General features: G+C 40.3%; 1 protein-coding gene across 3 annotated transcripts in view; it reads right to left on the reverse strand.

Annotated features, from left to right (window-relative positions):
• DICER1 (dicer 1, ribonuclease III) overlaps nt 1–12,562 on the reverse strand; it is a 98,070-nt gene that overhangs the window by 10,774 nt on the left and 74,734 nt on the right. For all 3 annotated transcript variants that reach the window (XM_061612059.1, XM_061612060.1, XM_061612058.1), the window contains 2 exons: nt 1,619–2,501; nt 1,224–1,492 (listed from right to left, as the gene is read on the reverse strand). In XM_061612059.1, coding sequence (XP_061468043.1) covers nt 1,224–1,492; nt 1,619–2,501 — 1,152 coding nt within the window. The remainder of the gene's footprint in view (nt 1–1,223; nt 1,493–1,618; nt 2,502–12,562) is intronic.

Below are 12,562 nucleotides of genomic sequence, written 5' to 3' on the forward strand. Positions count from 1 at the left end.
CAAATGTCTGCGCTTCTGCTTGGCCTTGCAGGCTGCAGGGAATGTGGCAGCTGTGGATGCCTCTGGTGAATGACTGCTGGATGCCATTACTGCAGACCCAGCTGAGGTAAAAGAGGCAAGTGGAGTGCAATACATGCGCCTGACACAAAGGCACAGTGGACTCAGGTGGAAAAAGGCTAGTCATATGAGAAGAGAAGGGACAATGGCTTCATTCCTCCCCCCTCCCACAAACAAGGCTGAGACAGGAGTAGCAAGCAGAGAAAGCTTAAGGCGGGAAAGAGGGTTGTGGGTTTTTTGGAGAATCACTGGAACAGTATAGCAGGATAAAAGGGAGGAAGAAAGGCTTTAGAAGAGAACCAATGATAGTCAAAAGAAGAAGAAAACAAACGAAAAAGAGGAGCAAAGGCAGAATGCAACCAGTTTGATGGAGGCAGGAAAGTGAACTGGGGAATGCTGGGAGCGACTTATTTCCCTCAACTCGTCTTTCCTGCCTACAATCACAAGGTGGAGCTATAACCCAAGCTGATAAGTTTCTCCAGTAACACAAGAACAGTGGTGCAACACAGTGTTCTAGGAAATGCCTCCTACAGTATGTCCCCATTTAGTCTCTCCTATGTGTGCTATTTAAGCTGAGATTGGCTTTCTTTTCTTAAAGCAAGCAATCAACCCTTACAGTTATGAAGAAGTGGTTAAGTAAAATCTCAGAAGCCAGAGAAATGACCGAATAAGACTTCAGAGTAAGTGGGAGCCGGTTTCAGTGCCCTGCATAATTCCTCCCGACTCCCCCAAATGTAAAAACTAGAATTATTTGCAAAATAATTGTGACATTAATTAAAACAGAGATGGTGTAAATGTGCTCCTGTTATGTAATTTACATGGGTATCAGAATCCTGTTTTGATTGGCACAGAATCTGGACTGCTTGACTATATATATATATATTAATATAGAATACATCAGGGAGCCCTAGCCATAGGGTCAACAGTTTAGAAATTTTCTGAAGTAGTGTTAGGAAGGCCTCTGCTTGTATATGGCACAGAATTTAGAAAGGAGTAAGAATCGAATAACTAGTTGCTGTTCATAATCTCGTATTTAATAGAATGCCTCTACCTGATCTTGCTGACTTGTGTTAGATGTTTAAATTCTTTAATACAAACTTTATATAATAAACTCTCACTAAAATAGGCTTCAACACACACCAAAACTATTTACCAACACCACTAACCTCAGAATCCATTCCTTGCATTTCATTTTTTTCCATCTGAAACTGTACAAAGTCATCAATAACATGAAACAGCTCAGGGGAGACAGCTTTGAAGTATTTGTGGTAGTCGTACTTTACAGCCAATGAGGCAAAGATGGTGTTGTTAACAAGAGCAGATCGCAGATCTGTTAGAACTCCGGGAGAGTGCTGCCGTGGGTCTTCATAAAGGTGCTTGGTTATGAGGTAGTCCAAAATTGCATCTCCCAGGAATTCCAACCGCTGGTAACAATCTTCACACACAAGGGTTAAGGGATTGGCAGAAAACAGACAGCAATACAATTAACATTCCACTTAAATAATCTGAATTTCTTCATATATGCAAGCTTAAGACAAAAACGGATTTTCACATGACTTACCGGTAATGGTGTTGTAATGATAGGAGGCATGAGTAAATGCTTGAAGTAGATAAGCCTTGTTCTTAAAACTGTAGCTAATTTTCTTCTCAAAGTTTTCAAAGCCAGATATAAGATGATGTAAAGTTCTCTCAGCATCTGGATGATCAAACATACATCTTGGCGGAATCTTTAAACAGCCATACATCAAGTCTTTATACAGAGAAGACTCTTGATTGGCTAGAGAGGCAGAAACACAGTTTGCTGAAGGATGTTTTTGTTGGCTGTTGACGTGGTCTCTGTAGGAATACAGAGCACTCTCCCAATCACTTTTCTTAATAACCGGAAGTACTTTCAGTCCCAGTGAACAGAGGAAAAGCTGGGCAGCTCTTTCACCACAGCTGGTCAGATAGCAGCCCAGAAGGGCTTCCACACAGTCTGCAATGCTTTTGTCAGCAATGCACTGTTCTGTATGCAAGTCATAGGAGATGGACTGTTTTCCAGCATCAATACCACAGTTTTCCTCCGATGGATTCCAAAAACCTACTACAAAGTCATCCTCTTCGACAGCCTTGCTAGGGTCTAGATAGCACATTGCATCCCATGAGCTATAATCAAAATCATCAAAATCTGATGAAAACTGAACATTAGTCAAGGTTGATTTTTTGGGTGCTTTCCATTCATAACTGTTATCGGTGGGTGACAATGGGGAGAGAGATATTTTCTTGACAAATGCTCCAGAGCCCATTAACATATTGTCAATAAATTTGATATGCTCCTGATCATATTCCAAAAAGTCATCCTCAAAGTCAGCTTCCTCCTTGGGTACCCGCCACATCAAGTCGTCGTCGTCATCATCGTCATAATCATCATCAAGTTTTCCATTAGACATCAACCCCTCTTTTGTCTGAAAGTAGAAAAATAAAACATGAAGGACCACCAAGTTAAGCTTTCACACAAGTAATTTCACAACTTCGTAAGAAAATAGCTGTGAATAGTATTAACTATAGTAATGTCTTTTGTCTTTTACTAACCAAGTTGGATTCAAATACATTATTATTAATGCTGTCAAAGAACTGTAGATGCCCAGGTCACCTAGCCACAATGCTAGGTATTGGAGACAATGTTTCACAGGTGTTCTCATCCTTTCTGGAAAAAAGTCTCAGAATGTGGCACAAGGGGTTGCTGTTCAACCCCAAAACTTTACTGTTTGGTGAGCTGCTGGATTCCATCTTGACCCCAAAATATGGGGTTACCCTTGAAAATGGTCCGGAAGCTGCAACTGGTACAGAATGCGGCAGCTCACCTGAACAAAGGCAGCCGCTGGCGAGATCACATCAGGGTTGAAGGAGTTGCACTGGTTGCCGGTTATTTTCCGGGTCCAATTCAAAGTGTTGGTTTTGACCTTTAAAACCCTATACAGTCTCAGCCAGTTTATCTGAAAGAGCGTCTCCAGCCTCATCAAGGATGCCGCGCAACAAGATCAGCCTCAAAAGGCCTCCTCTCTATCCCACCAGTTAAAACAGCTAGACTGGTGAGGACTAGGGAGAGGGCTTTTTCTATTGGGGCTCCCACTCTGTGAATTCCCTCCCAAACAATCTCCGTCACGCCCCCGCTATGATGAGCTTCCGCCGGGCCTTGAAGACCTGGCTCTTCAGACAGGCTTTTAGGTTTTTTATATTATTGAGATTTTAATGTTTTAATGTATCTGTATGTTTTTATTCGGTACGTCACCCAGAGTGGCTGGACAACCAGCCAGATGGGCGACTAATAAATCTAATAAATAAATAAAAACTATTAACATCTAAACAGAACAGTTGAGTGACTTCACCTTGAAGTCATCAGTATGCCAATGACACCCCACTATATCCTTTTCTTTTTTTCATTGTAAGATCAAAGGGAAGCAGTGGAAATTCTGAATTAGTGACTGGGGGCAGATTTCGATTGGGTAAAGCTGAATAAAGTGGAACTCCATCCAGATAAGACAGCTGGATCTAATGATGGAGGTGGAGATGTATAGCCTCTTTCGCATTCAGGCTACTCCTGGATGCTTGGCTGAGGAGAGTGGCTGGGAATGCCTTATACCAATTTCATCTGCTACACAAGCTAGACTCTCTTGCTGAAGAAAATGGTCATACTCTCAGTCATGCATGCTCTAGAACAGCATCAGCCTGCCTTGGATGCCCAAATGTTTTTGGACGACAACGCCCATTGGCCCTAGCCAGCTTAGCTGAAGTCTAGGGCTGTAGTTCAACAAGATCTGGAGACCCAAGGTTGAAGAATACTGCTCTAGAATTGTTGTTGTTATGTGCCTTCAAGTCAATTACGACCCTATGAATCAGTCCAGATCTTGTAAGTTCAGGTCTGTGGCTTCCTTTATGGAATCAATCCATCTCTTGTTTGGCCTTCCTCTTTTTTACTCCCTTCTGTTTTTCCCAGCATTATCGTCCTTTCTAGTGAATCATGTCTTCTCATTATATGTCCAAAGTATGATAACCTCAGTTTCATCACTTTAGCTTCTAGTGATAGTTCTGGTTTAATGTGTTCTAACCCCCAATTATTTGTCTTTAGATACCTCTAGTTAAAAATAGAAAAAGACCTCAATGGATAACTGAAGAAACTCTTAAAATGGTTAGAGGGAGAAGGAAAGCAAAAGCAAAAGGAGACAGGAACACGGTTAGAACCCTAAATGCAACAATACAGTGACTAGTACGTAGGGACAAAGAGAACTATTATAATGGTTATTGTATAGAAATAGAAAAGGACAACAAAAACGGTAGAACAAGAGCCTTATTCCAAAAGATTAGAGAAATTAAAGGGAAATTTAAACCAATGGTAGGGATGTTGAATAATCAACAGGGGAACACACTGACTGACTGAGATGAAATAAAAGGAAGATGGACGTAATACATGGAGGAACTCTACAAAAGAGATGCCAGGATGACAGATTCATTCATGGAGGAACCGTATGATGAAGAACCAGAAATTTTAGAATGTGAGTTGAAAGCTGCTCCTAAAATACTTGGAAGAAACAAATCGCCAGGAACAGATGGCATACCAATATAGTTGCTATAAGCTACTGAGACTGAATCTGTCCAAAGTTTGACAAACATTTGGCAACAAATATGGAAAACTAAACAATGGCTCACAGACTGGAAATGTTCAATATATATCCCAATTCCAAAGGGGATCCCAAGGAATGCAGTAATTATCGAACTATTGCCATGCAAGTAAAGTAATGCTCAAGATTCTACAACAAAGGCTCTTACCATATATGGAGCGAAAAATGCCAGATGTCCAAGCTGGATTTAGAAAGGGAAGAGGCACCAGAGATCATATCACAAACATACATTCGATAATGGAACGGAGCAGGAATTTCAGAAGTAAATCACCTTGTGCTTTATAGATTACAGCAAAGCCTTTGACTGTGTAGATCATGAAAAACTATGGAATGCCTTAAAAGAAATGGGGGTGCCACAGCATCTGATTGTCCTGGTGCGCACCCTATACTCTGCACAAGAGGCTACTGTAAGGACAGAATATGGAGAAACTGATTGGTTCCCCATCAAAAAGGGTGTGAGACAGGGGTGTATTTTATCACCCTACTTGTTTAATCTATATGCAGAACATATACAGAAAGCAGGATTTGACCAAGATGAAGGAGGTATGAAAACTGGAGGAACAAATATCAATAATTTAAGATATGCAGACGATACCATACTCTTAGCAGAAACCAGTAACAATTTGAAATGAATGGTGATAAAAGTTAAAGACGAAAGCACCAAAGCAGGACTACAGCTGAACGTCAGGAAGACTTAAGTAATGAGAGCAGAAAATTTATGTAACTTTAAAGTTGACAACGAGGACATTGAACTTGTCAAGGATTATCAATACCTTGGCACAGTCATTAACCAAAATGGTGACAATAGTCAAGAAATCAGAAGAAGGCTAGGACTGGGGAGGGCAGCTATAAGAGAACTCGAAAAGGTCCTCAAATGCAAAGATGTATCACTGAATACTAAAGTCAGGATCATTCAGACCATGGTATCCCCAATATCTATGTATGGATGTGAAAGTTGGACAGTGAAAAAAGCAGATAAAAGTCAACTCATCTGAAATGTGGTATTGGAGGAGACCTTTGCGCATACCATGGACTGCGAAAAAGACTGTTCTAGAATAGCGGTTCCCAAACTGTGGTCTACTGACCACCAATGGTCCATGAGCTTCAACCAGGTGGAAGGTGTCGTGCCTGTGAAGAATGCTTATAATCCTATGCTATAACAGGCAGAAAAATAATTAAGTGGTCTGCCAAGAGCCTCAACAATTTTCAAGTGATCGGGGGGGGAAGCTTGGGAACTGCTGCTCTAGGTATCTTCAGGTGTGCTTTTTTCTGTGGCTGCCCTTGAACAGTTTGGAAAGTTCAATAGGTTCAATCTGGAAGCTACCAAGCTTATGTCTGGGGCCAGGATATCAGATCAGACCTACCCAGACCAACTGCATTGATTACCAATGTAGTTGGATGGGATAAGCTGCTGGTTTTGACCTTTACAGACCTAAACGGCTGGACCAGGATATCTCAAGCACCTTCCTCTTCTCACCCTCACCTCCTATGAACCTGTCAGAGAACTCCATTCCACTTCCATGTCCTCCTACATGTTGCGTAGTCACTGAGAAGGGTGGCAAGTGTGTACAGAAAATAGGATATTTTACACTATGACATCCAGATTATCAATTAGCCTCCAAAGACAGGAGTGCATGTCCTTGTCTCTGCCCACTTTTAAATTGACAGTGGAAACTATATTGTTACATTGAGCATTTTAGATCTGTTGCCTATTCAAAATTTAAGTATTTTTTAGTCTATTCAAAACACAGTGTCTTCTTCCCATTGTGATTTACAGCAGTGGTGGAAAACCTCCAGCCCACTGAATTATTTCAGCCTGCCAGGCCCCTCCAGGCACTGGGCTCCTGATGGGAGGAAGGGCGGGATATATATGTAATAAATAAATAAATAGCCTACAAGGCCATTTCTAGCAAACTCCACCCAACTATTAACCATGTGACATCATTTGACATTACCTACCAATCATTTTCTGTATTTTCCTGGGACTACGTTTAAAATTTTATGTATTTTACATACATTTTACATATTTTATGTATAATCCCATTTAAGAATAAGACAGATGAGAATGTAAATTAGGTAAAATGTATGCCAAATGCATAAAATTCTTATTTGGTCTCACCCACCATTAGAATGTTGCCACCAGAAGGTTGGCCAGGTGTGGATCTGGCCCTTGGGCTGAAAGTGGTTCCCCATCCCTGGCTTACAGCATTTAAAACTATAGGAATGTATCTGTATGCACAAAGAGGAAACATAAATTTAACACCACCATCAGAATTACTTATGTACTTAAGCACATAAAGGAAGGCAGTAAAATGAATTGTATGAACAACTACTGAACAGAAGTTTGGCGCCCTGGGCTCCTGCTGGGAGGAAGGGCGGGATATAAATCAAATAATAATATTAATAATAATATTAATATTAATAATAATGATAATAATAATAATACAACATTTATATCCCGCCCTTGCTCCCAGCAGGAGCCCAGGGCGGCAAACAAAAGCACTAAAACGTAATAAAAACAAACAAATAAATAAATAAATAAAATAAGTTTCAAAAAAGGCTCCTGTGTGCATTCAAGTGACACAACCAGCACAAAATTTATAGAATCCCCCGTCATGTTTTAAATCATATATTGTCACACCAGTGTTGCAATATTAAAATCTGTTTAGTAACAAATTGTTTCAGTGAGAAAACAGAAATCTCTGTTATCCTGGACTACTGTAATTATACTGTGTTTAAGCAGAAAAATGTCATTTTTTCACATTAGTAAATATAGCTTGTTGCAGATCAGTGAGAAACCAATTTGCTCAGCATGAATGAAACCAGTTTAGACAATTGTTAAATTATACCTATAAACAGATGCAAGAGCTGTAGACAAAACATTTTAAGCAAGGGTTGACACTGATGTAAACAATTACTTGGATAGTACTGAAACACTGGGCTAGGAATTTGGTAAAGGCTGTAGGTTTGATGAAGGTTTTAGTTTTCAGATACAAATTATATTTGGAAAAAAATCAGAACAAATTAGGAATTTTTTAGTCTTCATAGATAACATTTCTGATGCAGTTCTGCCAAAATGTTATTCTTCAACTATGAAGTACGACAAGAATGATACTGTATTCAAATCTACAAAGAAAACTAAGGTAATACAGAAATACATCCAAACAGAAAGAAGCCACATTGATATAAACATTTCCTAATTCTAATTTTCAGAGTAGGGCAAAAAGAGAAAACGGAGGTGCCTATGAATCAGCGGAACAAACTTCTGCTTGCACAATGGGATTTCTCCTCCCTGCAACCTGCAACTTGTCGTGTGCTTCCAAAATGTGCTCTGGGTGGTTGGGTGATCTGAGCAATGTTAGATTTCACCCATTAAGAAAAGCCAGGGCTTGGAAGATTACTTTTAAAAGGTAATAAATTACAGTTACATGGCCCCAAAAAGCAGCAGTTGCCATTACAATTACAATTGCTTTGAAAGTAACTGATTACTTTACTTTTAATCGCTACAATTACATTTTAGCTACTTTTTAAAAAAAATGCCTACAGGGTGCCTACAAGGTGCTGGCCTTGGCTGCTGCACATCTAAGTAGCCTAAAACAACATTAAAAACAAGAACACACATACAGAGGGTAGTAGAATAATTTTTTTTATCTGTAAGAATAACAGAATCTCACATCCTCCTACCCCACCTCCAGCAATGGTGATACTAAAGGTGGTTAGGACAATTCATTGAGAGGTTGCTGCATTGTCTATTGCTTAATTGCACTATTTTAATTTGTTTTATTTACTTTAAGTGGATGTTAAATGTTTTAATCTTGCTAATGGTTTAATCTTATTTTAATGTAGAATTTTGAATGTTTTAATCATATGTATTTATGTTGTAAGCCGCCCTGAGTTCCACTGGAAAAAGGGCAGGGTATAAATAAAGATAACAAATAAATAAATAATAAATACCCCAACACACATATAATTCACTTGAAATCAAATTTTACATTTGAAATGCTGCTTTTACAATACATTTCTGTTATGTCTCAAAAGAACAGGACGCTCAAAGAGCACATCAGACAAAATCTGCTATGGGCCAGGACAACTCATACACCTCAAGAAAGAGGGTGTCCTCTACAAGATGCTAGTACGTCCTGCCTGGCCCACAACATTTGCTGGGTGCAGGGCAGGGATAAGGGCATATATGCACAACCAAAAGAGACAAAAAGCAAAGAATAAATATCTGGGGGTGTTCACCACAAAATCTTGTCTGGGCCAAGATAAATCAGACACCCCAGAAAATGATAGGTTGTCCTCTATGCTATGCCAGTGCTTACAATCTATGTGGATTTTAAAAAAAATTGTATTGGTCTTCCCTGTTACTCTGTTATAGCTCAATTATTATTTTTAAAAGCCATTGATGTTGGTGACAGAAGGACTTGCGGCAGGGTCAACAAACAATGATTTCTTGAAGAAGATGTAATTTCATAGATGACACCCTAAAGTATGCATGGATGGCATCTCATAGAACACACTCTCCCAGATGCATAAAAGTATTATATGTGGTGCCCCAAATCATCTTTTAGGATGAGCACTCTCATTTATTTTCTTTCCTCTACATATTCTCTATTTTTCTAATACATATATGCCCTTGTCTGTAACATACATACATACAAAAGAAGCTCTAAACTGGGTAGGAACCCTCTCCTGCATGCATGGAAGTATGACTTATAGTGCCCAAAGCATGTTTCGGGATGGGAACCTGCAGCTCATTATATACGTTCTACATTGCTTGCTGCGCATAGATGCATATATCTGTTTCGCGTGTCCACAAGAAAATCCATTCCAGGCAGGATGCAGTGGCATCTTGTTGAGGACACTCCTTTGCTCAGGTGAATGTTTCATGGCCCACAGCAGATTTTGGAGTGGTCACCCCAAATTACATATTTTTCTCTACTTACTCTTCATTATTTAAGTTCTGCACAGATGACCTTATGGGCACCCTGCACCCAGCAGAAAGTATAGGCCAGGTGGGAAGTACTGGCATCTTGTAGAGGCCACCCTCCCCCTTCCTGGGATGTATGATTTGTCCTGGCAGCAGGGGTGTAGTTGTCTAGTAAGTTGCCCCTTTCTTTTTTGGGAGCAGGGTTCCTTATGTCTCTAGAATCATATGAGCTGACCGGCATGAAATGGGAGTGTGTTAGCCACTGAGAAGAGTCTTCTAATATGCTTCCTTGTCCTTTCCTGCTGATTGGAGCCAATCAGAGTGAAAAGAAGTGAGTCACCCACTGAGAAGACTCTTTTCAGTAGCTAATACTCTCCCCTTTCATACTGATTGTCTCCTAGGGACATCAGTTGTTATGGGAGAAGGCATTAACAAGGACCTCATTCTAAACCCAGGAGCAAAATAAGGGGGGAGGGGGGTCTGGCTGTGGCTGATACTGTCATGAAGGGAACTTGCACTTCTGAATTTGCCACTACACTACTGCCTGGCACAGTGCATATTTTTGAGTGGGCACCCCCAAGTTTCTTATTGTTTTCTGCATATTTTTGTCGCTTTGGGTTGTACATATATACCCTTATCCCTGCCCTGCACCCAGCAAAAGCTCTGGGCCAGGCAGGACACACTGGCATCTTGTACAAGATACCCTCCCCTTGCCTGGGGTGTATGAGTTGTCCTGGCCCAGAACAGACTATCATGTGGGCACACCCAGTTACTTATTTTTTATGATTTTATGACATCATTATGCATTTATGAGCATTTCAGAAGCCTGATAATTTTGACTGAATAAATTTGTTGTTATTCTTGACGGGGAGAGTCCCCAGATCACAGCGATATATGATATGGGGTACTCCAACATATATTTTGGGGTTCAGAGACATGTTAACTTTGGCTTGGAGTTATTGTAGCTGTGAACTTGTACTGGGAACTAGGAACCAACTTCAGCATCATTAAGTTATCTGAGACTGATGGGAGTTGTAGTCCAATAACATCTGGAGGGCACTATGTTGAAGACCCAACTCTCTTCCCACCTACCCGTTTCAAACACATCCAGAAAAGTATGTCTCTTAAATTCTATGTCTGACAGTGCGTTCCTTTCAGAGGTAAAAATTAATCTGCAATCCTATATACTTATCCATTTAACCCAATGAGGCTTAATTTGGAGCAGACATATATAGGACTGGACTCTACCAGAATACATTTCAGGGGCTATACTTTATTAATGCTGTACCAACTACAACTACCAACTGCTGCTTATGTACATATATTGTCTCAGCCTAAGCTACCTCACAGGGTTGTTGCAAAGATAAACGGGGGGAGGGAATGGCAATGGTCATGGCATTCACAAATCAAAAATAAATCTGGGGAGGGGGGCACACACAAGTAATAAGATGTCTGACAGATAGAATGTTAACAGGTGAAACTTTCCCCATAATTGTATTTCCATACAAAAAAGGCTTACTCCATTTAATTTCTACCTGCCCCACAGCTGTCCATAAGAGCCTGATCTCCTGCAATGCCACCCCTAAACCGTGCAAAGAACTCAAGTTAAAAAAATAAACATCACAGAATTTGGGCAATTTTTTTTAAAAAAAGAACATCTGTAACAGTAAGAAATACGACATTCTCAGGCAAAAAGAAGTTATGAGACAGTAGACATGAAAACCCACACACAAAGCATTGTCAAAGAGCGACAAAAATACTCTGAGCATGAGCATTTTCACATTTTAAATTTTTACTCATCATTGTTTTTGCTTATTTATTGCCTTGGGCCAGTCCCTAACTCTCAGCCTAACCTACCTCACAGGGCTGTTGTGAAGATACAGAAGGCAGAATTAAAATGGGGGGGGGAAGGAAACCAAGGCTGCAGTCCATGTCTACTCAGAAGTAAGCTTTATTGGGTTCAATGGGACTTACTCCCAGGTAAGTGTGTACTCAATACACACTTGCCTGAGAATAAGTCCCATTAAACTCAATGGGACTGGATTGCAGGTTAGTCCTTGTATTACATGCATAAAATTTTACTTGCCTTAACCAGATTGATGCATCTTTGTACTATAAGGGTTATATCCCCCCCCCTGCAAATTGGTACATCTTCATCCGGTCCTCATGTTGCCCAATTAGTGCAAACCTATACCCAATTTGATTTACCTGGGAATAAGCTGCATTAAACATAAAGAGACTTACTTCTGAGTAGACTGGTATATATTGTACTGTAAGTCAGCTACACAGTCATTTTTAACAAGTGCCTGTTTGGAACTCTGAATTTGCCATGGGGAGAAGGATTTACACAAAAGAGCTTCCAGGGAATATCTTCCTCACAAGACGAAGATGCATTCTGCTTGTTAGGAAAAGGAAGGGCAGGAAACAAAGCAGCAGCTCTTTAGGACCTGCTGCAACGTCTGCCTGCCACCCTGAAGCCCTGCATTTGGCTCTGCTCTGGTCTCTCAGCTGGTAAGAGGAGCTTTGCTTTACTTCTAACGAGTTACTTCCAAGCTCTGAGAAAAGCTTTCAACAAACTCCCTCATCATAGGATCCTGACTATATTGACAGTCATGGAGTAAGAGGACAGGTCTTCATATGGACCAGGAACTGGTTAAAGAACAGGAATAAATAGTTTTCACAGTGGAGAGAAGCAGTGGTTTTCCACAAGGATCCGTATTATTGTTGGTGCTATTTTAACTTGCTCATTAATTATCTGGAGTCATGAGTGTGAAGTGAGATAGTCACATTTGTGGATATGCAGGATATGAAATTATGCAGGACATGAAAACCCAAGGTAACTGAACAGTTCCAAAAGGACCTTCCAAGTTGGAGAATGGGAAGTCAAGTTCCAAGAGGAAAGTGATTCATTTATTGC

Source organism: Rhineura floridana, chromosome 2 (assembly GCF_030035675.1).
Source record: "Rhineura floridana isolate rRhiFlo1 chromosome 2, rRhiFlo1.hap2, whole genome shotgun sequence".
NCBI classification, from domain to species: Eukaryota; Metazoa; Chordata; class Lepidosauria; order Squamata; family Rhineuridae; genus Rhineura; species Rhineura floridana.